General features: G+C 37.5%; 1 protein-coding gene across 1 annotated transcript in view; it reads left to right on the top strand.

Annotated features, from left to right (window-relative positions):
- Mttp (microsomal triglyceride transfer protein) overlaps positions 1 to 10,891 on the top strand; it is a 47,828-nt gene extending 36,937 nt beyond the window's left edge. The window contains 4 exon segments of the mRNA XM_047566667.1: positions 436 to 663; positions 5,592 to 5,716; positions 7,677 to 7,847; positions 9,524 to 10,891. Of these exon segments, the coding sequence (XP_047422623.1) occupies positions 436 to 663; positions 5,592 to 5,716; positions 7,677 to 7,847; positions 9,524 to 9,698 (699 nt within the window). The 3' untranslated portion in view covers positions 9,699 to 10,891.
- Positions 10,892 to 23,695: the final 12,804 nt, after the last annotated feature.

The raw sequence follows: 23,695 nt of genomic DNA, 5'->3' as shown, positions 1-23,695 counted from the left end.
GTACCCCTGGTTCAATCCACAGTACAAAGAAAGAAAGAGAGAAAGAGAGAGAGAGAGAGGGAGGGAGGGAGGGAGAAATGAAGGAAGGAAGAAAATAAAGAAAAGAGAACTCATGGATTTGCAGTCTGACAGCAGAAGTTTGTATCCCTCTACCATTTACTAAATGAGTGAACTTGAGCCTTTTTTCCCCCCCTCACCTAAAATATGGGTAAAATCATCTGCACTTTAAAGAATGGTTGTGAAGATGACATGGAAGAGACTAATTTGCTTTATATTTGGGCACAGAGGTTTTGTTTGACTTTAGTTTGTGTTTTGGGCTACCTACTGCAGACATTTGAGGTTTTGACCACCAGAAAAGTTTTAGCTGCAGTTCAGAAGCCTCACCATCACTTACAGAGCAGGTATGTCATAACCGTTGTATCCACTTTTCCCTAGGTGGTCATTGAAGCCCAAGGGCTGGAGGCCTTAATTGCAGCCACTCCTGATGAGGGGGAGGAGAATCTCGACTCCTACGCCGGCATGTCAGCCATCCTTTTTGATGTTCAGCTCAGACCTGTCACTTTTTTCAATGGATACAGTGATCTGATGTCCAAAATGCTATCAGCATCCAGCGACCCTGTCAGCGTGGTGAAAGGACTTATTCTTCTAGTCGATCATTCTCAGGTAATTCAAGTCTGCAAGTATTTATTCAGTCTCTTAAATTGCAAGGTGCATTTTGAATGTGCTGTATGTCTGGAGGATACAAGACCAAGTTCTGCCCATCTTGGAGCTCACCTTCTAAGCATTTGACCCTCTTGATATTATTGCCTTTTCTCCTTTGTTATTTTCTTTTGCACTTGTTAGCTGACTCTGGGATTTCTTTACTTTGAGATAAATGGGAAATATGATGCTAACAGAAACAAGATTGTGGAGACTGCCTAGGATGTAGCAGAGCAGGAATGGCATTGCCTCCTTTTTGGGCTTACCTGGGCATGAGAGGTTGGGTATTTATCCTGAGTTGCTGAGCCACATGGCTTCGTAAGTTACCAGTAACATTCATAATTATGATAATGATGAAGATCCCAGAGAGCATCATTTTGACCCTGCACAAGCGACCACTGATGCCAGCCACATGTTTCATGGAGACTCTTTGCCCAAAATTCTCATGATCATAGAATCTTTGAAAGGCTGTTTGTTCTTAGAGAGTAGGAAGGAGTACTTCACTCACTCAAAGCCCAAACTAGAATATTTTTCAACGGTCCTTGATCCTAAATCTCTATGGTAAGATTGAGGTGACCAAGATTCTATATGGGATGGGAGTTGGTCTGCTTAATTGGATTTTCAGAGAAACAGAAGAGGGTTACTCTGAATGCTGAGTTTGAATGTTTCATGCTTAATATTTTTCCTTTAATGGCTTGATTTTATTTCCTGTCTAAGCAAAGCAAAAAGAAAAACTGGAATGGTGGCTAAATAAGAATCTTAAGGGAAATCATGGTACATTCTGATTAATACTTATTATACTGAAGCTGTATAAAGAGAATGAACATTAAATTTATAGACGTAGAATTTACTTGTGAAGTCTGCTTTGGTGGTTTACTAAATTCATAGGTAAAAGCCTAGGTTTGAATTTTGGCTCCCCTACTTCCTTGCTGTATGCTCTTGGGCAGTTACTTAATAGCTTTAAGTCATGACTTCCTACTAATAAAGTGGGGCATTTGAAAAGATGATCCAAAGATTTTACCACCTTTGTTGTTCTTTGACAACTCTGATTTGTTAGATTCTGGTGGTGAAATAATAGGTTTTAAGAGCTGGACAAATCTTAGCTACCAGATTTTATTAAAGCTTCCAAAACATTAATAATGAAAACTAAATAATATTAATTCTCTATCTTTATTATTCCTGATATCAGTTTGGGATAGCCATATGTAACAAAAACAACAACAACAAAAAAACATTTTAGAGTGGCTTAACCAAATAGTTTGAACTTTATAGTGTAATATATATTTGAAAGTAGGTGGTCCAGGGTTAATATGGAAAACCTATGGTATCAGAATCCAAGTTCTCTTCCTCCAACTCAGCCACCCTTACATGTGGCTTCTAACCTCGGACCTGTCCCCTTGTGATTATGACACAGCTGTCCCATCTGCAGCATGGCCTCCTCATTCCAGAAAGGAGAACATTTTTCAAAGCCCTGTCTAGAATGTAATTGACAAAACTGTATCACCTGACTGCCTCTAGCTACAAGGGAAGCTGGTGAATATAGTTTGTAACAGGGGTAGGAACACTCCAAACAAAACCATGTTTCTGTTAACATGAATGAAGAGCGTCTCTGATATCTCTTTATCAAATCGCCCATGAAAGGCAGTTCTCACATGACATCAAAAGTTTACATTTGCAATTCCAACACACTTTTAATGGAAGAAAGCTCTAAATGGAGCCCAAGAGTGTCAAGGAAGTAGTTCACAATTTAAGACCGGACAACAGTTCAGTATCACCATTAACAATGCCTAATGATTTATTGTGTAAAACGCAATGCAAGTAATCTACATCTGGGTCAGCAAACTTTTTCTATAAACACAGGGCAGAAAGCAAATATTTTAGGCTTTAAGGGCTACCCAGTTTCTGTTGCAGCTACTCAACTCTGTTGTACAGTGAAAATAGCCATCAGCAATATATTAACAAATGAGTAGGACTGTGGTCCAATAAAATTTTATTCACAAAAACAGCCAGTGGCCCAGGCTTGCCTTCAGACCCTGATTGAGACTATCTTATGTGATTTTTCTATTCCTTAATTTGGGTGCCTCCGGCAAGGCACTATGAGAAAGCTGGTCCCCTAGCTATTAAACATAACCAATGTCTGCATGTGTCAGGCTGAAGTGTTTGGCAGATCTGAGGTTATTATACAAATAAGCTGTCTGTGGTCCCCTGGCTCTGCAGAGCACTCCAGTAATGTCATCCTCGCTTTGTAGGCACATACCACTCTGGGTCAAGTGCTGACATTGAAGGAAATGTTGGCAGTAGGTGGCCTGTCACAGCCACTGGAACAGATGGAATTACTCTGTGAACACTCCCTCTCTCTCTTTCTCTCTGGATAATTGGATTACTCTTCAGGAAAGGATGTCTGATAAAGTCAGTTTAATAAGGGGCTCTTATTTAGCCAAGAACATATTTTCATAAATGGAAGCAATGGGATCAGTTGTCAAAATGTTGGTGGCTGATCAGTAAGAAACACCTTTCAGGCTCAAAGTAAAAGCCTTTGATCACATTAACTACAAATCAAAGTTCTAGTAATTTGTTCTAGTTTCTAGGTAAAACATGAAACAAATACATACTCTGGGTCAAATGAGCACATAAGTCTATGTTCTTTCTTTTTGGCAGTGTATTTTTAGAACAGACTTTCTTGCACATGAGGAGAAGAGTTATGAGTTTGGGATAGCCACACATAATAGTAGAAAAATCTCCACTTTTGAGACAGTCTGGGGATTTATTCTGCCTCCAAGTGTAGGCGCTGGGCCTGATTTGTCCTTTCAGCCTTCGGATATAATACCTACCATGGAAACTTGGTATGAGTATTAAATGAGTTACCAAATGTAGAGTTTTGGGCACATAGTAGGCCCTCAAAATTACTAGTTTCACTTACTTTATACCTCGAAAATTAGAACCACTGAACTATGTGGTTTACTACTTTTCCTTTTTTGAAGAGGATTAAACCACATACTGCAGATCCAAGAAAATTCCTTTATGACATCAACATAAGATTCTTCCATGGTCCCTTTGCATGAGAAAAAAAAAAAGAATCTTCTTAGAAATCCAAGGTGCTCCTCAAAATCACGTGGTAACATAAATGCTCTCTTCTTATAAAGGTGGATTGTCTAATAACCATAAAATATTCTTTTCCATAGCACTTAAAGCATTTTGACATCCACCTAATGTATGGTCAGTGGGAAAGACAAGATCCACTTTACAGGTCCCTGCTGGGCTGGAAGGACTAACAGGATTATGATTTTCAAATCAGGAAGAGAGGAGAAGATGTAAAGAAAGAAATACTTCTCAGGCAGGGTACAATTTGCTTGACATAACCACAGTTAGAGTGTACATGCAGATCAGATCTCCTGGCCCTGTAATTCATTGGCATAGATTAAAATTTAGGCATGACTATTGTGGTTTTCTCAGGGCAAAATGTGTTCATTTGTTGTGGTACATGATGCAACCCCTGTATCCTATAGCAACCACATTTTAACTCTAGACTGAACAGAGTTTTAAGTATCTGTAGAGATGTCTGATGTGTCCTGAGCATGGCACTGAGACTCTCATGCCTCCAGCCAGGAGGACCCTTCGGAATGAGAGCAGTTTCATGCTACTACCATACCCTCTCAGGGCACCTGATCATCAACCAAGTTCTTTGTCTAAGATTTCCTGCCACACTTTTTGAAATTCAGGGAGATCAACACAATCCTTTCCAGAAAGTGAAATCATGGCATTTATAGTTGGCAAATGCATGGGTTGTTTGGGCTGAGTAAGGCAGTTACATAAAGAAATGAGTCATGCTGCAAGTTGCCAGGAACTTACAATCTTTGGAGGAATATCAAAATTAAGGACACAGAACTTTTTTCCCAGAATCATTATCACTTTCAACACTTCCCTTAGGCAATCTGATTCCAATCTGGCTGAAAAAAGTTTCAGCCAACATCAACCTGCCTGATGTACATGGAAAATTCAAGACTTAAAGGTTAAATGCAGGCAAACTACACAAAACAATGAGTTTCAGACAACCTTGAAATTAGAATGCTGTTGAGTTCATATTGGACTTGGCTGTTAATTCAATGTCATTTCAAATGTCAGAAAGCAAGGCATTAAAGCTTAGTGAGATGCCTTGCATTCCTTTCCAAGCTTAATCTAGGCAATTCCTGGAACTTGTATATTGCTCTGGGAGTTTTTAATCCTACCTTTTGTCAAAAAGATGAAGTGTCTGTATTTGACACAGCATATAATTAGAGACGTGCTAAAGGACCTGAAGAGATCATCTTGTCCATCCCTCACCACCACAAAAAAGGAAAAGCCACAGCTGGATTTCTGATTTCTCAAATTTAGGCATGTCAGAATCACAGGAGGGCCCATTAGAACCTAGATCACTAGGCCTCAATTCAGAGTTCCTCATTCAGTAGGTATGGGAGACTTGAGAATCTGCATTTGAATATGTTCCCAGGTGATGCTGATGATGCTTCTTAGACCACATACTGAGAACCATTTGGCCTTCCCAAAGTGAGGCAACCATGGAAGGAAAATACCCTTCTCTAGTATTTTAAAGGACTGATTATTTTAGTAAATCAGTAGCTACTCTTGGTGATCAAAATAGGACCAACATGTTTCCAAGCCTAGAGAAAGACTCTCACATCAACACAAGTCAAATGGCATTATCTAGAGCAAGAACTTGAATGTACTTTGGGAAAAAGAGTTGACTAAACTGTACTTATTACTGTTACCACTATTAACATACATGTGTATGTATGTGTGTGTGGGGGTATATACACACATATATATATATGTGTGTATATATATATATATTTTTTTTTTTTTCCTTCTTCTTCTTCTTCTTCTTCTTCTTCTTCTAGGAGCTTCAGTTGCAATCTGGCCTAAAGGCTAACATAGAGGTCCAGGGTGGTCTAGCTATTGATATTTCGGGTGCAATGGAATTTAGTCTGTGGTATCGTGAGTCTAAAACCCGAGTGAAAAATCGGTAAGCAAAAGATTTTTAATACTCTATGCAAAGAATGGCAGACCTATGTTTTGGGAATTGTTCAACCTTTACAGTTTTCAAAATCTATGCTTTCTGTTTGTAATCACTAAATTATAGAGTTAGAATTGACCATGGATGTCATTCTGTCCATAACTTCTTAGGAGTAGATTAGTACTTAATAGAACTCAACTGAGAATTATCCAAGTTTTAAAGACAGTGTCATTGGGCCCAGTGAAAAAGGGGCTCCTCTTCTCTTTCTATTCCATTTTAGTAATTGACAAAGTTGCTAGGAAATTTCACTTCAAACAAATTTTTTAGCCTTAACCACTTTTTGGACTTTAAAACCTTTCCTCTTTTGCTATTTTTAATAGATTAAAATAAAAAGACAATCTCTTCTATGCAGAATATAAGTTTTAAATGTTAGGAGTCCTTAAACTTTTTAAATTTTTTAATCAACATACTTTTTTTCATCTCCTTTAGTTTTTCTAATCTAGCATGAGATTCAATGAAAATATTTTACTTTGAATGTAAAACAATGTCTTTGAGCCAATGATAATCAAAATAACTATTATTTTGTTTGTTGTAAAAATTAAAGAATATGAAGAGGAAATTCAATTTATTTTCACCGTTTAGGATATTTAGGGGGGCAGAAGTGAGATAAGAATGATAAAACTAAACTTTTATTCATTGTGAATGATGGATGAAGCAACTGAGATCAATCCAAGGTGGCACATCTAATGTGAGGGCGACACATACTGTAAACAGAAGGAACCAAAGAATGAGAAATGGAAATGATGGTCAGAGACCAGCAACATAAGTTGGGGCTTCCTACTGAACCAATTATCTTCTCTTTTCAAAATGTTTTCTAGATAGAAATTTCCCCAAATTAAACTGAATTGGATTCTTTGCAGAGAGAAATCAACAACAGCAACAAAAATAGTCTGGATATTTAAAGAGGACACAATATCCCTAAGAAACTGCCAGCATCCATATTGTAACTAATCTGTTCTCCATTTTGCATTTATTCATTCATTAAAAAATATCTCTTAAGCCTTTGCTGAGTAGAGGACATTAGAAGGTTCTGTAAGGGATTCAGGGATTAAAACAACCACTGACCTACTTTTATGCTGGCAATCACAGCAGTAGGGGTTTTAGTTTGTACAACAAAAATTAAGATGATCCCTTTTCTTTGAAAAGGAAAAGTATAGACATAGGACTCTGATTTGATTATGGGAGTAATTACCCACAGTTTGATTAAAGTCTATAATTCCTTAGTGATCCTGGTGGTAAACCTCCTATGGAAATTTTTTTTATCCTCTTTATTGCTGTTCAAGCCACATTTCCCAGCCAGTCCAATCTCTCTCTCTCTCTCTCTCTCTCTCTCTCTCTCTCTCTCTCTCTCTCTCAATCTCTTTCTGTAGATGACCATTGTTGAACCTACCTTCCTGGAGATGCCTTGCACATGCCCCATTATAGGAATGGTTCTTTGTAATGAATACTCTTTCAGATATCATGGCAACCTAGACTCAGGCCACTAGAAATTCTTTGGAGGAAGTAATGAAATGGAATTAAATAGCTACCTCGAAGACAGCAGAGCAATAGTTAACAAGAATATTGTTATAAACACCAGTTGTCTTTGTGGAGACTTTATACTTCTTTTTAAGATAACTGACATGTTTTTGACCTCCTAAGAGGATAAACAATGTCAGACCTGGTACACACTTGGTTCCCATGTCTAGAACTGGAGGGAGGAGTAGAGCAAATTTCCCTGACTGATCTCTGACACCAAACAAACAGTCCCTGATTAGCAGCAGGACCCTAAGCCCATTCAGGTCACCTCTCAATTGCTAAGTATTTCCTTCTAGTTGTTAGTGTCATAAGTTCAGACAATGTGATATTTGGCCTATCAATCCAGCTCCACTAACTCTGATATGAACGTATATTTTTTCTCAATCTTTAGGGTGGCTGTGGTAATAACTGGTGACGTCACAGTGGACTCCTCTTTTGTAAAAGCTGGCCTGGAAACCAGGGTAGAATCAGAGGCAGGCCTGGAATTCATCTCCACAGTGCAGTTTTCTCAGTACCCGTTCTTAGTTTGCATGCAGATGGATAGGGCTGAAGCTCCGTTCAGGTAAGATGAGTGCTCATGAATATTCCAGAACCATCTGTGCTCACCAGGAACTGCATTCAGTTTTAAGCATTCAGTTTCAGAATTAAAAACAAACAAACAAACAAACAAACAAAAAAAACCACAAACACCAAGCATTAGAAATCAAGCAAAAAATGAACTTTCTCTAAAGAATTAGATAGAAGAACACTTGGAACCAAAGAATGAGAAATGGAAATGATGGTCAGAGACCAACAACATAAGTTGGGGCTTCCTACTGAACCAATTATCTTCTTTTTTCAAAGTGTTTTCAAAACTAAGAAGTCAGTTCCTAGGATACCAAGCAACTCCAATGACTAGTTCATTTGATTTTGAATTAAATCATATTCTAATCCACAAATAACTTTTCAGGATAACAAAGGGATTTGATTTACTGTAGAAGTCACCACATAGTTTCAGCCAAAAGACCAGATGTACATTTGCTGTCTGATATTCTTCACAATTTCCCTCTGGACAGAAGTTCAAAATAAAACACCTGGCAATCTATTTACAATGATTTAAAGGATCAAATGAATTCACAGTTCTTAGTTGTCTCATATAAGAGCAACTTGACTTTGTTTAACTTTGAGTTCCAGCTTAAGTGTTTAGGATTTTGAAATTTTTAAAAAATTTCAGATTTTTTTAAAAAACAAATTCAAAAAATTGCAGTTTTTTTTTTTTACCTGTATTTAAGATTTTTTAAAAAGGTGTTACTAAAATGCTTAATAAACAAATATTATACTTGTTCATGTAACTTCACAACATCCTCTTCGTTCTAGAGCGTCTCACTAACACTGTGTCCTTGAACCTTTTAACCATTATTTGGAGCAGTACTGTCCCATGGAGTTAGAATGCTTTGAGTCTAGGTAGCACTGATTCTTCAGTGATAGTTACAGAGGTCTCTTTGACATAAACTATCTGTCCGTAACATAATTTGTGTACTTAAAATAGCAAGTCACAATTTACATCATCTTTTGATAACTGTCTTATTTTACTGACATTTCATGATCCATATAAGAAATGCATCACTAATATAAGTACAAAATATGAATAGGTTATATTTTCATGATAAACGATAGTGGTCTTACAGTTAGAATATTAAGCCATCATTAACCTATAGTAACTTACCCCTAGAATAACCCTCCATACATGCATAAAAAAAAAAAAAATCAGCCTTCTAATAGCCAAATGCAGTGGCCACGAACCCAGTCACATGGTTACCTGGTTTGATTACTTGTTTCACTTGGGTCGGAGCCTTGGGAATGTTTCCTGTCAGCATTCTCAGCTTAAATCTGGGTGGACTTGCTATTTACCCTAAAGGGGAGCGCCCTCAAGGTGGGGCTTCTGGAATGAGGAACATCGAAAGCCTGTGAAGCTTAACAGCATCCCCAAAGAAACGAAAGGAATTCAGTCCTTCATTCCAGAAAAATATATGGCAGGACTCCCACATCCCAGGCATTTGGATTGTAATGCGTAGTATACAAGGAAATGGGAAGAAGAAAACCACCCTGTTGGAGGGAGTGGAGCACAATAGTCTTTGGCACTCAGGTCATTTCTCAAATTGTTTTGGGACAGAAGCTTCAAGTGCACACTCAGAAACCTGGGATGGTATGGGTGAGTAAAATGTGTGTGATTTTGTTGTTGCTACTGTCGTTATGCAGGCAATATGAGACAAAGTATGAAAGGCTGTCCACAGGCAGAGGCTATGTCTCTCGGAAAAGAAAAGAAAGCCTACTAGCAGGATGTGAACTCCCACTCCACCAAGAGAACTCTGAGATGTGCAAGGTGGTGTTCCCCCAGCAACCGGAGAGCGCTTCTTCAGGTGGATGGTTTTGAAAGTGACCGCTGATATTTCACTTGAATTTGTCTCCTCCAAAGGGAAACAATGTGACATGCCGAAGTACTTGCTCTCTGAGAGCACAGTGTTTACATATTTACCTGTATTTAAGATTTTTGTAAGAAGTCATGGAAACTTCAATTGATTAAATTTGGGCCTATTCAATACACTAACCTGCAATGTCACTGTGAGTCATCACGTGATACTTTCAACAACTTTTTTACTTTTCTTGTATCTCTCTCAAATCCCATCCAGCACAGAGAAAATAGTTCTACTCTAAAAAGAAACAAGTGTTAAAAACAAAAATAAGCAAACAAAAAAACCACAGACACTCAGGAGAATCCAGTTTTGTTTTGACAGTTTGCTGTCAATAGATATGAAGCTTTTGATAGAACCTTAAGCGTGTCTTGCTTTCTATGAAGCATATTGTCTGCTAAGGGAAAAAAACCACACCAGTTTCTTTTTTCTTCTCTTTTTTCTTTGGGGGGGTGGGGAGGTTGCAGGAAGAGGCTGAGGATAAGACTTTAAAAGAATGTTGTTATCCAGCTTCTAGAATTAATATGTACATCTTCTGCTATTGTTAGTTTTATTAAGCATTAAGAGGTAGAGAGCACACAGAATTAAAACATATCATTTTATCTTTCTGCTGGTCATGTAGTGAGGCTACTGGGAATCCATTCAGATCTCTACCTCCTATCCAAAAAATCTGGAATTAGCACATAGGAATTTAAAAAAAAACTAATTTCAGAAACTCCATTTTTGAGTACTCTATACCATGTCTGCTTGAGACACGTGGCACACTGTTTCCTATAAGGGACTTCCTCATGTAGTAATCTCGGTTACCTCTGCCTTGTGTGTTTTGTGGTAAAAGCTCCGGTCAGTTGACGACATCCTGCATGATAACCACCATGTCTGAGAGAACATAGCTTCAAGAAATGGATTTGGATTTCAAAAGTATGAAATCAAATAAAGAGTGTCTTCATTTGTATGAATTAAAAGAGCCATATGAAACATTTAAAAATATTTATTAATAAAATTGATGTGTGGGTTATTGTGATAAACCCCAAAAGAAATGACAGGTGCTTATTTGTCCATTAAACATACACACATACCATGAAGGTTTAGCTAGCCCACTAAGAGCTGCAAATTGAAAATGAAGTGTAATGTAATAAATAAATTTCAATAAATCTTATTGAAATCCTTGTGTCTTTCGTTACTTCCAACACCATGAGCCCAAGATCACAGAGCTAAGCCTCCACAGCAGTATAGGGCTGGCCAAGGTCACTAGATAGGAAGTCAGAGCCCTTTGGAGAACAGGCCACTAAACACGGTAGCAGTTGGGCAGTTGGGACATGTGAGCCTGAAAACAGTGTAAACCCACTTTTCAGAAAGCTCCAAATCCCAGTACTGCAAAAAAAAAAAAAAAAAAAAAAAAAAAAGAAAAGAAAAGAAAAGGAAAGAAAAGAAAACTCCAATCCTGCATCTTATTGTTCTGCTACTAACAAGGGAGAAAGGAGTCAGAAACTGAGGCTGGCAGGAGCACAGTGAGGGGTGGCCCTGGCCATAGAGGAAGCATCCATAAAGATACTGATGCTGCAGCAGGGCAAGTTGACCCAGGGCATGAACCGAAGATGGAGGGGGCCGACAGATCACAAATCACAGCTGCCTCTTTGAAATGTAAAATACTTCCCTAGAAATGAGACTGTGGTGCCCTGAACATTTGTGCTTTGCCACCTCCCGTCTGCTTATCTAGCAGACTTAACCAAAGAGCTGCTCACCCACTGGAGACAGGAAATGCTGGCAACTTTAGCATTCTCCAACGAAACAAGAAACCATAAGCCTAGGATAAACAGTGACTCCTTTTTAGATAAACAAGGTAGAATTTTTAAAGGGATGGACTATATTCCACATTTGGAAATGACACTTCCAAACCAGCTCTGACCACTTCACAGTTACAAATGTCAGACAGCTTCTGCCTTCTGTGCAGATGTCTGTCTGGAAACCACATGGTCCTCTAAAGTGAGTCTCCAGGCCTCTGCCCCATCAGTTCCTTCCTGTGAGTGCTATGGATGTAGCCACGCTTCTCTTCTATGAGCTGTTGTTCCCTGTCATGTCTTCACCTTCAAAGAAGTGTTAAAACTCACACTTACTTAGTGTTTATTATTTGCCAGGTATTTTTAAGTGTTTTACATATATCAAATCATTTAACCCTCAACAGAAACCTTGTTTAAAAAGCGGTAGTAGTATTTCCGTGTTGTAGATCAGCACCATCCAGGAAAATATAATGTGAGCCAAATAATTTTACATTTCTAGTAGCTACATTTAAAAGTAAACAGAAACAGGTGAAATGAATTTTATAATGCATTTTATTTAACTCAATACATTCAAAGTATTATCATATCAACATGCAATTAATATAAAATCATTAATGGGATATTCTACTTTGGGGGAAGGATTGGGTCTTCAAAATGTGACATCTTTTATACATACAGCACATTTCAAGTGCTCAGTATCCTCATGTGGCTAGTGACCACTGTACTGAGCAAAGTAATTACAGATGGAGAAACTGAGGCACAGAAGACATTTACCTAACCCCACAGAAGACACTTTGTCACCTAGAATATGGTAGAACAAGAATTCAGATGTTAGTGGTCTCACCCCAGAATCTGCTTTCTTAACCCACTATGCTATATTTGCTGGATTCTTTTGGTTTTAAAGATTTATTTCTAAGAGAATGCAAATGGTAGGTCATGAAATTGACAAACAGGACTGTGGCTACAAAGCCTTATGTTACAAAGTTCTGAGAGTCATTGCCTTTACTCCATGGGTCCTGAGTCTCTTTCTGTGATGGTACCAGAGGCAAATATGAATTTACAATAATGAATGCACATTTTTTCATCATAGCTTCATGGAGATATAATTCACACCCTATATAAATTCACTGTTAGAGTAAAGAATTCAATATTTCAGCACATTTAACAGTGCTGTACAGCCATCACCATAATCAATTTTAAAATATTTTCATCATTTTAATAAGAAATCTGTGCTCTTTAGCTCTTACTTCCAATGTCCCCATCTCCCAGTCCTAGGAAATCACTAACCTATTTTCTGTGGTTATAGATTTATGCTGAACATTTCATGTAATTGCAATCACACTTTCCGTGTTCCTTGGTGGCTGACTTCCTTCACTTGGCATTATGTTTCAAAGTTTCTCTACATTGTAGTATGTATCTGTATTTTATTCTTTGTTATGGTTGAACACTATTCTGTTATATGGATGTGCTGTTTGTTTATCCACTCATTAGTGATGGACTTCTGGTTCGTTTCCAGCTTTGACTATTAAGAATAATTCTATAAACATTTGTGTGCAGATTCTGGGGTAGGCATATTATTTCATCTCTTTTCAATATATACTTAGGAGTGGAGTTGCCCTATCAAATGTAACTCTGCGTTTAACTTTTTGAGCACTGTCAGATTATTTTTTTAAAGTGACTGAACCACTTTACATTTACAACTGCAGCACATAAAGGTTCTCACCAATGTTTGTGTCTTTCTTTTTTATTAGAGACAGTTTAGTGGATATTAACTGGCATTTCACTATGGTTTTGATTTGTACTTTTTTATCACCTAATGATGTTGAACATCTTTTGATGTACTTGTTGACCATTTGTTTATCTTCTTTTAAGAAACAGTTATTAGGATTCTTTGCCCTTTTAAAAATTGAGTTAGTTATCTTTTAAATGAGTTGCTAATGTCCTTCCCATATTTTAGGTAAAAATCCCTTAGGATATATATGATTGGCAAATATTTTCTACCATTATGTGTCTTTCCATTTCAGTGACAGTATCTTTTGTAATTTTAATGAAATCCAGTGTTTCTTTCATTTTGTTTGTGCTTTTGGTGTCATATCAAGAAAAAGTCATCGCCAAATCCAAGATCACAAAGATTTACTCCTATGTTTCTTTCCAAGAATTTTATAGGTTTAGTTTTAAAATTTAGGCACCAGATTCATTTTAAGTTAATTTTTGTCTATGATATGTGGGAGGGGGTCCAAATTCATTCCTTCGTTTATGTATATCTAGTTGTCCCAGGAGCAACCTTGAATCTGTTCTTTCTCCCTTGAATTGTTTTGAGATCCTTGCTGAAAATTGGTTGACCATGATCAGGCAGGCTCACCTCTGGATTGTCCCCTAATCTACGTGCCATCTTCATGCCATTGTTCTACTGTCTTGATGACTATTGTTTCACACTTACTATTGCAACCAAATAATGCAAATGGGAAGTTGCAACCAAAACATATCTTGTTTTTTTTCAAGATTGTTTTGGTAGTATGGCCACATGCTAATTCACAATAAGGGAGGTGGTAGGGAAGAATAGAGTTACTTTAGGTAGAGGGGAAGGGGTATGGGGGTAGGAAGGATAGTAGAGTGAAACAGACATTATTACCTCACATACATGTATGACTGCATGACTGATGTGATCCTGCAACATGTACAACGAGAAAAATGAGAAATTATACTCCATTCATGTATGATTTATCAAAATGCACAAATGCATTCTACTGTCATATATAATATGAATTTTAGGATCAACTTCGGGGAATACCTATCCCAGCACTCAGAATCTGTTCAAGATTCAGATTGTTGCATCAATTTGAAACCTCAGTGCTCCTTACCAGGATAGTCATCGCTTAAATAAGGCAGTGGAGAAGAAAAGGGAGCAGGACAGAGAGGCCTGGCCTGGAATCTCAGCTCCACTCCCTACTGGTTAAATGATTTGGGGCATGTGATGTGACTCAGGTTGTCACTGCTGAAAGAGGTAGGATAATTTCTATTTCACTATGCTGTTTTAAGGATCCATGGAGAAAATGCCTGTAAAGCATGGGGTACAGCACACAGTAGCATTTGGTTAATGCGTGTGCTCTCAGAGATGTAGTGAGCAAGGGTTCTTATCAAGGGTCAGTTGATAAAAGAGGTTTCTTTGCACTTTGTTTCTACTTCCTCCTTGTAAGCAATTGGAGATTGCTTCTTCCCCACCATGATGTCCTTCCTCACCTCAGGCCCTGAGGAATGGAGCCTACAGTCTATGAACTGAGACCTCTGACACTGTGAGCCCCCAAATAAACTTTTCCTGCTCAAAAGTTGTTCTTGTCAGGTCTTTTAATCACAGCAGCAAAAATGCTGATTAAAACATTGTCATAAGTGAAGTGGATAGTTTTTTGAAAAACCAGACTCCAGCCTAATCATTATCTTTCTCAGGACTTGAGCATAAGACTGTCTAAACTTCTGCCGTTCTTAATCACTATCTCCCTCACTATCCGTTTCTTTTTCTATGTCAAGGTGCATGCAAAAAATAGGGTTACTACATGAAATCAAAACTGGGTAATTTGAGTAAAGCTCAGTAAACTTTATAAAGATATGTGCAGGGTATAGGGAAACCACAGGGGATGATGAGCACCTTGAGTCTCAGAACAGCAAGGAGCCTGAAAAGTCAAGAGAGGGAAGAACTGTTGGTGCCCAGAGAACACAGGTTGAGTGGAGCTGTGGTTTGGGATTAAGGGAACAAGCAGCCTTTCTTATCTCCACCAGGGAAGAAACAAAATGCTTGACTTCAACTTCTTCCCTCTGATACCTGAGGATGGTACCCACTGAAATAGCCAGAGGGCAAAAGTGCTTATTGATCCAGACTACACAAAGCCTGTGGAGAGAGCAAGACTGGTTTGGAGGGGGAAAATGGGAGAAATCTAGCACAAGCATGTGATGGGTCCTTTCCTACAATTTGTTAATTTGTTAAATTATTTGTCTTCTACAACATGGAGGGTCCATTAGGATAAAGGAATGTACTAGATTTAAAAAAATAGAAGGAAGATATCTTGCCTTACCTCAAGAAACAGTGAAATGAGGAAAGCAATACAACTAAAAATAGTTTTGTGCCATTTTGGCACAATGGTATAAATGTCACCCCACAAATGAGTTCAAAATCTTAAGGCAGCACAAAGAGGGAAAAGGTAAAGAAAACATCATGGAAGTGGCGATATTTGAACTAGGTCCCATGCTTTCTTTGTCATTACCTCAGTTACTACTCACCCAGAACTGGCTTCTTGCTTTGGCTGTGTGGATCAGCTTCCTGTACTATCCATGGCATCTGAAACCCCAGGGTGGAGTCAGGCCTGTTTATCTTCCACTTGGGAGTGTAAAAATTTTGCACTCTCAGAGATCCTGCTATACAATTGTAAAACTTTTTTGATGAGATTTGAAAAGAATATGAAAATTTAGATTCATAAAAATTCCACCATTGATAGTACATTGGCTATTTCATCATGGGATTATGGTTACTCTAGAATGACATTAGTAATCCTTTGCAGTTCTCCTATTAATAAAAGTTTAATTTACTCACAGTTGACTTGGAACATCACATAGACCTATAAACTATTTTCACCCTTCTATTTTTACTAGAAAGATTCCTGCCATAATCTTCTAGGATTACATGTAAAAAGTGTGGACATCTCTTTCCAGAATAGGTTTCAGGTTTAAATTACCTGATTTTTTTTTTTTTTTTTTGAAAGAGAATCAACTCCATTCTGTTTTAGGGTACCTATTTCTACTTTTTAAAAATGCATTTCTCCCACTTCATTTTCTTAAAGATTAACTATGTTAACATAGTCATGAAGTAAGAGGTCAGTGTGAGAGGAAACATTCAGATTGTTGAGATATACAAAGATGCTAAAAGATAGAGATGTTCTTATATATTCCTTAACAAGAAAAGAAGAGTTCAGATCTTTAATGAGATCTGAAGCATGGTAAATACAAAGTACTCGAATGATCGGATGAGTCCTCCAAATTATAACTATTTATGCCCAACTAAAGTCTCCCTCTATCTTTATTTCTTAGCAAACATTTTATATTACATTAAAGGCCAGATATTGCTATAGGCACTTTAAAGAATCAAATCAGATAAGGACTATATCCTCTGTCTATGGAGAACCAAAACACATAAAGTGTTAGTGAGGTTCTGCATTTCATTCCAGCCTAGAATGCATGATGTCATGAACAATATTCCCCCTTGCTCCTGCAGGGTATCTCTCCCAAAGAGACCTTACTCTTGATGACTCCTCTTTTCTCATCCTTCTTCCTTTCTGCCTAAAGCTCAAGCTCCCATCACACTTCCTGTGTATAGAAGCTGCCAGCCACAAAGATACCTGCTTCCCAGGTATTCTTATACATACACCCACATGGGAATTAACCATACCAACTTGGATGACTATCCTCTGTTACCTCCTGTTGTTGGATTCTAGGGTTTTTTTTTGTTTTTGTTTTTGTTTTTGTTTTTTAATGTATTTGTTTTACTTATGTAAGAATCTTATCTTCCCAAATAAAATGTAACTTTCTCAAGCTAGGACCATACATATAGTCTTTAGTATCCTCCATGCAGTGGGTGACCGGTTTTCAATGACTACCAAACTACTCCCAGGGCATTCTTAACTGGAAGTGCTCTTCAAGATGGCTAAGGTGCCATTTGAAGAGGACAGACTTGTATCACAACCTCCATAGCAAAGCCACGTACCCTGCCTCCATAGCACAGTGCTCTTACACTCCCCTCAAAAGAATAAAACTAAATGAAATGTCAAAAACTAAAGATGAGATTAACTTGACAAAGAAAGGAACTATTTTAGTCAGCTTTGTATTGCTGTGACTAAAATTGACAAGAAAGATAGTGGAATAGAGGAATAGAGGAGGTCACTTTCCTGGCTGCTCCATGGCTTGAAACCATGAAAGCAGACAGACAGCTTCTCAGCAAGGTGGGTGAACAAAAAAAAAAAAAAGGAGGACTCTATTGGAATTAAAACTGGACATTCAAAGCAGACCAAGAACACAGTAGGTTGGATATAATAAGCATGAAAAAAAATCGACAACTGCTGCCATGGCCAGGTAAGAAGCACCAGCCAGAGCAGTCCCTGTGTGAGCATAGTGGAAGGAAAAGGGAATTAAAGGAACCCACATTTTGGGGGAGTCTGGTGTGTCTGGGTATGCAGCATGTAGAGGTCAGGGACAATGTCCAACAAACCTGAAAAACATACTGCATAATACCTGTGTTCGGAGAAAGAAGCCTCCATTTCTCCAGGCAGCATGTGGAGGACAAAGGAAGAAATCATTTGGCAGCTGTGGTGAAGAGCCGGCAGCTGAGGGAGCAGATTCCTGGCAAACCCGAGTTTGACCTGAAACACAGGCCTTGTAAACACACACTGCACAACATAGTGTGCTTAAGGAGAAAATTGAATGTGCAGAGAGTTTTACACAGGGGACAACTGGTTGTGGAAACCCACCTGGCTCCACCCCTCCCCCTCCAGTCCAACTGCTTGCAGGACCTGCTGGGAGAGCTGCATCTGGCCAGGAATGCAGAAAGGTAGGGACATGAGCGATCGTTTGGAGACTAAACCTGAGACCAGGAAATGTGGGGTTCACAAGTGATGTAGGGGACTAAAAACTGGCTCCCCCACCACATGATTGGAACCCAGGGGAGATTCCTAGGGTATGGTCTTCCAGCATGGACCAGCAATTACTGGGCTCTGGAGGTGCGCTTATTTAAACTCTCCAGACCAATTAGCATTCAGCAAAGAGCCTGGAGCCCACCTAAGCCTAAACCCTGCTTCCAGGAACTCCACCTATGGGGTTACCTCCTCACTCCAGCAATCCACAGGGTGGGGCATCATGCTCCGGATGACCCCACCTAAAACTTCTGAGAAGAGAAGCTGAGAATATTTTGAACTTCAATGGAAAGAATTCTTTAACTCTTCAACAAGTTCCTCTCCCACCTTTTCAAAAATTCTTTTTCTCTCTTTAATTGTGACCTTAATGGTACATGGACATTTATACATTTTCATATTTGTTTATTTTCTCAATTCTAGCATTTTTGAAGCCAGTTATTTTTCACGGATTAGTTTTTTGTGAACTAGTATGCTTGATTATGATATTTTAGTTTTGTTTTGTATTCTTTTATTTTTATTTTTCAAAGTTTTACTTTACATACTTATTTTTTCTCCTACCTGTTTCCAAGTCTCTCTTTTCTTCCTCTAACAGCCAATCTCTATTGTTATCTTTCGCTCTTCCTTTAATTTTTTTTCTTCTATCTTCTCTCCTCCTCCTTCATAATCATTATATCCTATATCACTTCTGTTCTCTCCCTGTTCACCATGTGAAATTATAAACCCTTTTATAAACTTGTTTTTATTGTAGACAATAACTGATTATATAATTTCTGTGTATTGTGATAGTTAACATTGTAGGCATCATAGTAAGAACTATTTGGTTTAATGCTGTATATTGTTTGTATTGGTTGTCGTCATTATTTGTCTCCCCCTAAACAGTGAGGTACTGGAAACCTTCAGGAACACCATAAGTCCACAGGGTAGAAACTCTACTGCCTCAGATCCATACTATTAAATGAGTAGACACACAAACAACATGAAAAAGCAAGGGAACAAATTGTCCCATACAAACCAAGGTACTCCTATAACGGAATCCATCAACACGACAGTGGAAGAAATGTCAGAGAAGGAGTTTAGAATGTCCATAGTTAAACTGATCTGTGAAGTAAACGATGGTATAAAAAATGAAATCAGAGAGAAGATACATGAAGTGAAAGAGCACTTCAATGAAGAGGTAGAACTTCTGAAAAAAACCAAGCAGAAATGCTCAAAATGAAGGAATCAACAAACCAAATTAAAAATTCAATAGAAAGCATCACCAACAGACTAGATCACTTCAAAGACAGAACCTCAGGCAATGAAGACAAAACATATAATCTTGAAAATAGAGTTGACTACAGAGAGAAGATATTAAGAAACCATGAACAGAATTTCCAAGAACTATGGAATGTCATGAAAAGTCCAAATTTAAGATTTATCAGGATAGATGAAGGTATGGAGCTACAAATCAAAGGAATGCACAATCTTTTCAATGACATAATATCAGAAAATTTCCTAAACCTAAAGAACAAAATGGAAAATCAAATACCAGAAGTTTACAGGACCCCAAATGTACAAAATTACAACAGACTCATAGCAAGACACATTAAAATTAAAATTTCTAACATACAGAATAAGGATAGAATTGTAAAGACCGTGAGAGAAAAATATTAGATTATATATGGGGGAAACCAATTTGGGTATCAGCTGATTTCTCATCCCAGACCCTCAAAACTAGGAAGTCCTGGAATAACATATACCAAACTGAAAGAAAATGGATGCTAACCAAGAATCCTATATCCAGCAAAATTAAACTTCAGATTTGAATATGAAATAAACACCTTCCATGATAACAAAAAAAGTTAAAAGAATTCACAACTAGAAAGCCTGCACTACAGAATATTCTCAGCAAAATATTCCATGAAGATGAAGTGACAAAAAAAAAAAGTGAAAACAAACAAAAGAAAGGACTACACTAAAGGAATAGTGATTCAAAGGAGAAACTAATTCAAACGAAAAATGAAAAATAAACCAAATTGACCAGGTGTACAAATCATATCTCAATAATAACCTTGAATGTTAATGGCCTAAACTCATTAATCAAAAGACATAGACTAGGGGCTGGGGAGATAGCTCAGCTGGCAGAGTGCTTCCCTTGCAAGCACAAGGCCCTAGGTTCGATCCCCAGCCCTGCCAAAAAAAAAAAAAAAAAAGACATAGACTGGCAGATTGGATTAAAAAACAAAACCCAACAATATGTTGTCTCCAAACAATATGATGTCATAGAAAAGACCTCAACAGACTGAAGGTGAAAGGATGGGAAAAAACATAACATTCTCATGGATTGTGTAAACAAGCTGGGGTTTCTATCCTCATATCAGATAAAGTGGGCTTCAAGGCAAAGTTAATCAGAAGAGACAAAGAAGTACATTTCATATTGCTTAAGGGAACCATACATCAACAAGATATAACAATCATAAATATTTATGCCCCAAACAATGGAGCATCTAAGTAATTCAAACTCTTCTCAATTTCAGGAATCAAATAGACCACAACACAATAATACTTGGGTGACCTTAACACACCTCTTTCACTACTGGATAGATTCTCCAAACAAAAACTGAACAAAGAAATCATAGAACTCAATAATATAATAAATAATTTAGACTTAACAGACATATATACAATAGTTCATTCATCAATGAGCAAATACACTTTCTTCTCAGTAGCACACAGATCCTTCTGTAAAATAGACCATATCTTATGCCACAAAGCAACTCTTAGCAAATACACACACAAAAAATAATAGAGATAATACCCTGCATTCTATCAGATCATAATGAAATGAAATTAGAAATCAATGATAAAATAAGAAACAGAAGCTACTCTAATACCTGGAGACTAATTTATATACTATTGAATAATGCATGGATAGCAGAAGAAATCAGGGAGGAAATTAAATGAGAACACCAATACAACATATCAAAATCCCTGGGACACTTTGAAGGCAGCACTTAGAGGAAAGTTCATTGCATTGAGCTCATTCATTAAAAGAATAGAAAATCAATGAATAAATAACCTAACAATATATCTCAAAGTCCTAGAAAAAGAAAAACAAATCAACACCAAAAGCAGAAGACAGGAAATATTAAAATCAGAGCTGAAACTGAAACAAAGAAACAATTGTAAAAACTGACAAAACAAAAAGTTCTTTGAAAAAATAAACAAAATTGATAAACCCTTAGCCACACTAACGAAGAGTGAGAACTCAAATCACTAAAATTTGTGCTGTAATAGGAAATATCACAACAGACACTACTAAAATACAGAAGATTATCAGAAACTACTTTGAAAATGTATAGTCCAATAAAATAGAAAATCTTGAAGACATCAACAGATGTTTAGAGACATAGGATATACCCAAACTGAATCAGGAGAACATACACAATTTAAATAGATCGATTTCAAACAATGAAATAGAAGACACCATCAAAAACCTACCAATTGAGAAAAGTCCAGGACCAGACAGATTCTCAACTGAATTCTAAAAGAACTTCAAAGAAGAATTGACACCAATATTTCTCAAATTATTTCATGAAATAGAAAAGGAAGGATCCTTGAAGTCATTTGATGAAGCTAACTAGTATTAATCACCCTAATACCAAAATGAAGGCATCACAAACTAGAGAAGACTAAAGAAAGAAATCGAAGGAGACCTTAGAAGATGGAAAGAACTCACACGTTTTTGGATAGGTGGAATTAACTGACAGGGTGAACAACACCCTGGCAAAGCAGGTTCCTGCTCAAGAGGTGTGAGCCACCTGGGAAAATAAAAAGTCTGAAATAATCAGTAAGAATTAAGGACAAAGTTGAAGATTAGATTTAAAAGCAAGGCACCTGGTGATCTTCCAACCCTGATAGGAATTGGAACTGAATGAATGAAAAAGGTCCCAATTCTTTATTTAAGGGGAAGTAAATCGAAGGCAGGGATAAGGTTTCTGTGTAGGAGTCTTATTTTGGTGCTTGTTTTTCAGTGTAGCAGGGGTCTTGCAGTAAACAGTTGTTTGATGTTTGGTAGGTTCTGCTCATCTCTGGGAGGCTGTTTGATCTTCAGTCTGTGAGCTAAGACAGGGAGCCAGCATGATCTAGTCTTTCTTGAACCAGGGAATTTTACCCAGGAGTTCCCAGAAGAGCGGCTTCCCTCTTCTGCAAGTGGCTCAAACAAACGCATAATCCATTTAGGGCTTCCAACAATTAATATTGTCAAAATTGTCATACTACCAAAAGCATTATACAGATTTAATGTAATCCCTACAAAGATCCCAATGACATTCTTCATAGAAGTAGAAAATGTGGTCATGAAATTCATTTGGAAAAATAAGAGGCCTAGAACAGCCAAAGCAATCCTCAGGGAGAAAAGTGAAGCAAAAGGCATCACAAACACCAGACCTTAAATTATACTACAGAGTTATAGTAACAAAAATGGCATGGTATTGGCACAAAAACAGACATGAAGACCAGTGGAACAGAGTAGAAGACACAGAGTCATATACAGAGTCATAAATAATTATTTCATACTAGACAAAGAACCCAAAAACCTACATTGGAGAAAAGATAGCCTATTCAACAAATAGTGATGGGAAAACTGGAAATCCATATGGAGCAGAATGAAATTGAACTTCTACCTCTCACCCTGCACAAAAGTCAACTCAAAGTGGATCAAGCACTTAGGTATTAGACCAGAGACCCTGTACCTAATAGAAGAAAAAGTAGGCCCAAATCTTCACCACATTGGTTGGAACCGACTTTCTTAACAAGACCCCTAAAACATAAGAAGTAAAATCAAGAATCAACAAATGGGATGCAAGAAAACTAAAATGCTTCTTCACAGCAAAGGAAACAATCAAGAACATGAAGAGAGAGCCTACAGAATGGAAGAAAATCTTTACCACATGCACCTCAAATAGAACATTAATCTCCAGAAAGAGAGAAAAAAAAAAAAACCCAGTCAAAAATGGGCTGAGGAACTGAATAGACTCTTCACAGAAGAAGAAACACAATAAATCCAGAAATAAATGAAAAAAATTTCAACATCTCTAGCAATCAGAGAAATGCAAATCAGAACTACTCAAAGATTTCATCTCACTCCAATCAGAATGACAATTATCAAAACTATAAGCAATTATAAGTGTTGGCAAGGATATGGGGGAAAAAGTACACTTGTACATTGCTGGTGGGATTGTAAATTGATGAAACCACTCTGGAAAGCAGTATGGAGATTCCTCAGAAAACTTAGAATGGAACCACCATTTGACCCAGCTATCTCACTCCCCGTTTTATACCCAAAGGACTTAAAATCAGCATATATACAGTGACATAGTCATATCGATGTTTGCAGCAACTCAATTCACAATAGCTAAACTATGTAATCAACCTAGGTACTCTTCAACAGGTGAATGGATAAAGAAATTGTGGTATATATACACAATGGAATATTACTTGGCCATAAAGAAGAATGAAATTATGGCATTC

This window comes from Sciurus carolinensis, chromosome 10, assembly GCF_902686445.1.
Source record: "Sciurus carolinensis chromosome 10, mSciCar1.2, whole genome shotgun sequence".
Lineage (NCBI taxonomy): Eukaryota > Metazoa > Chordata > Mammalia > Rodentia > Sciuridae > Sciurus > Sciurus carolinensis.
This window is presented reverse-complemented; position numbering and strand designations above follow the sequence as displayed.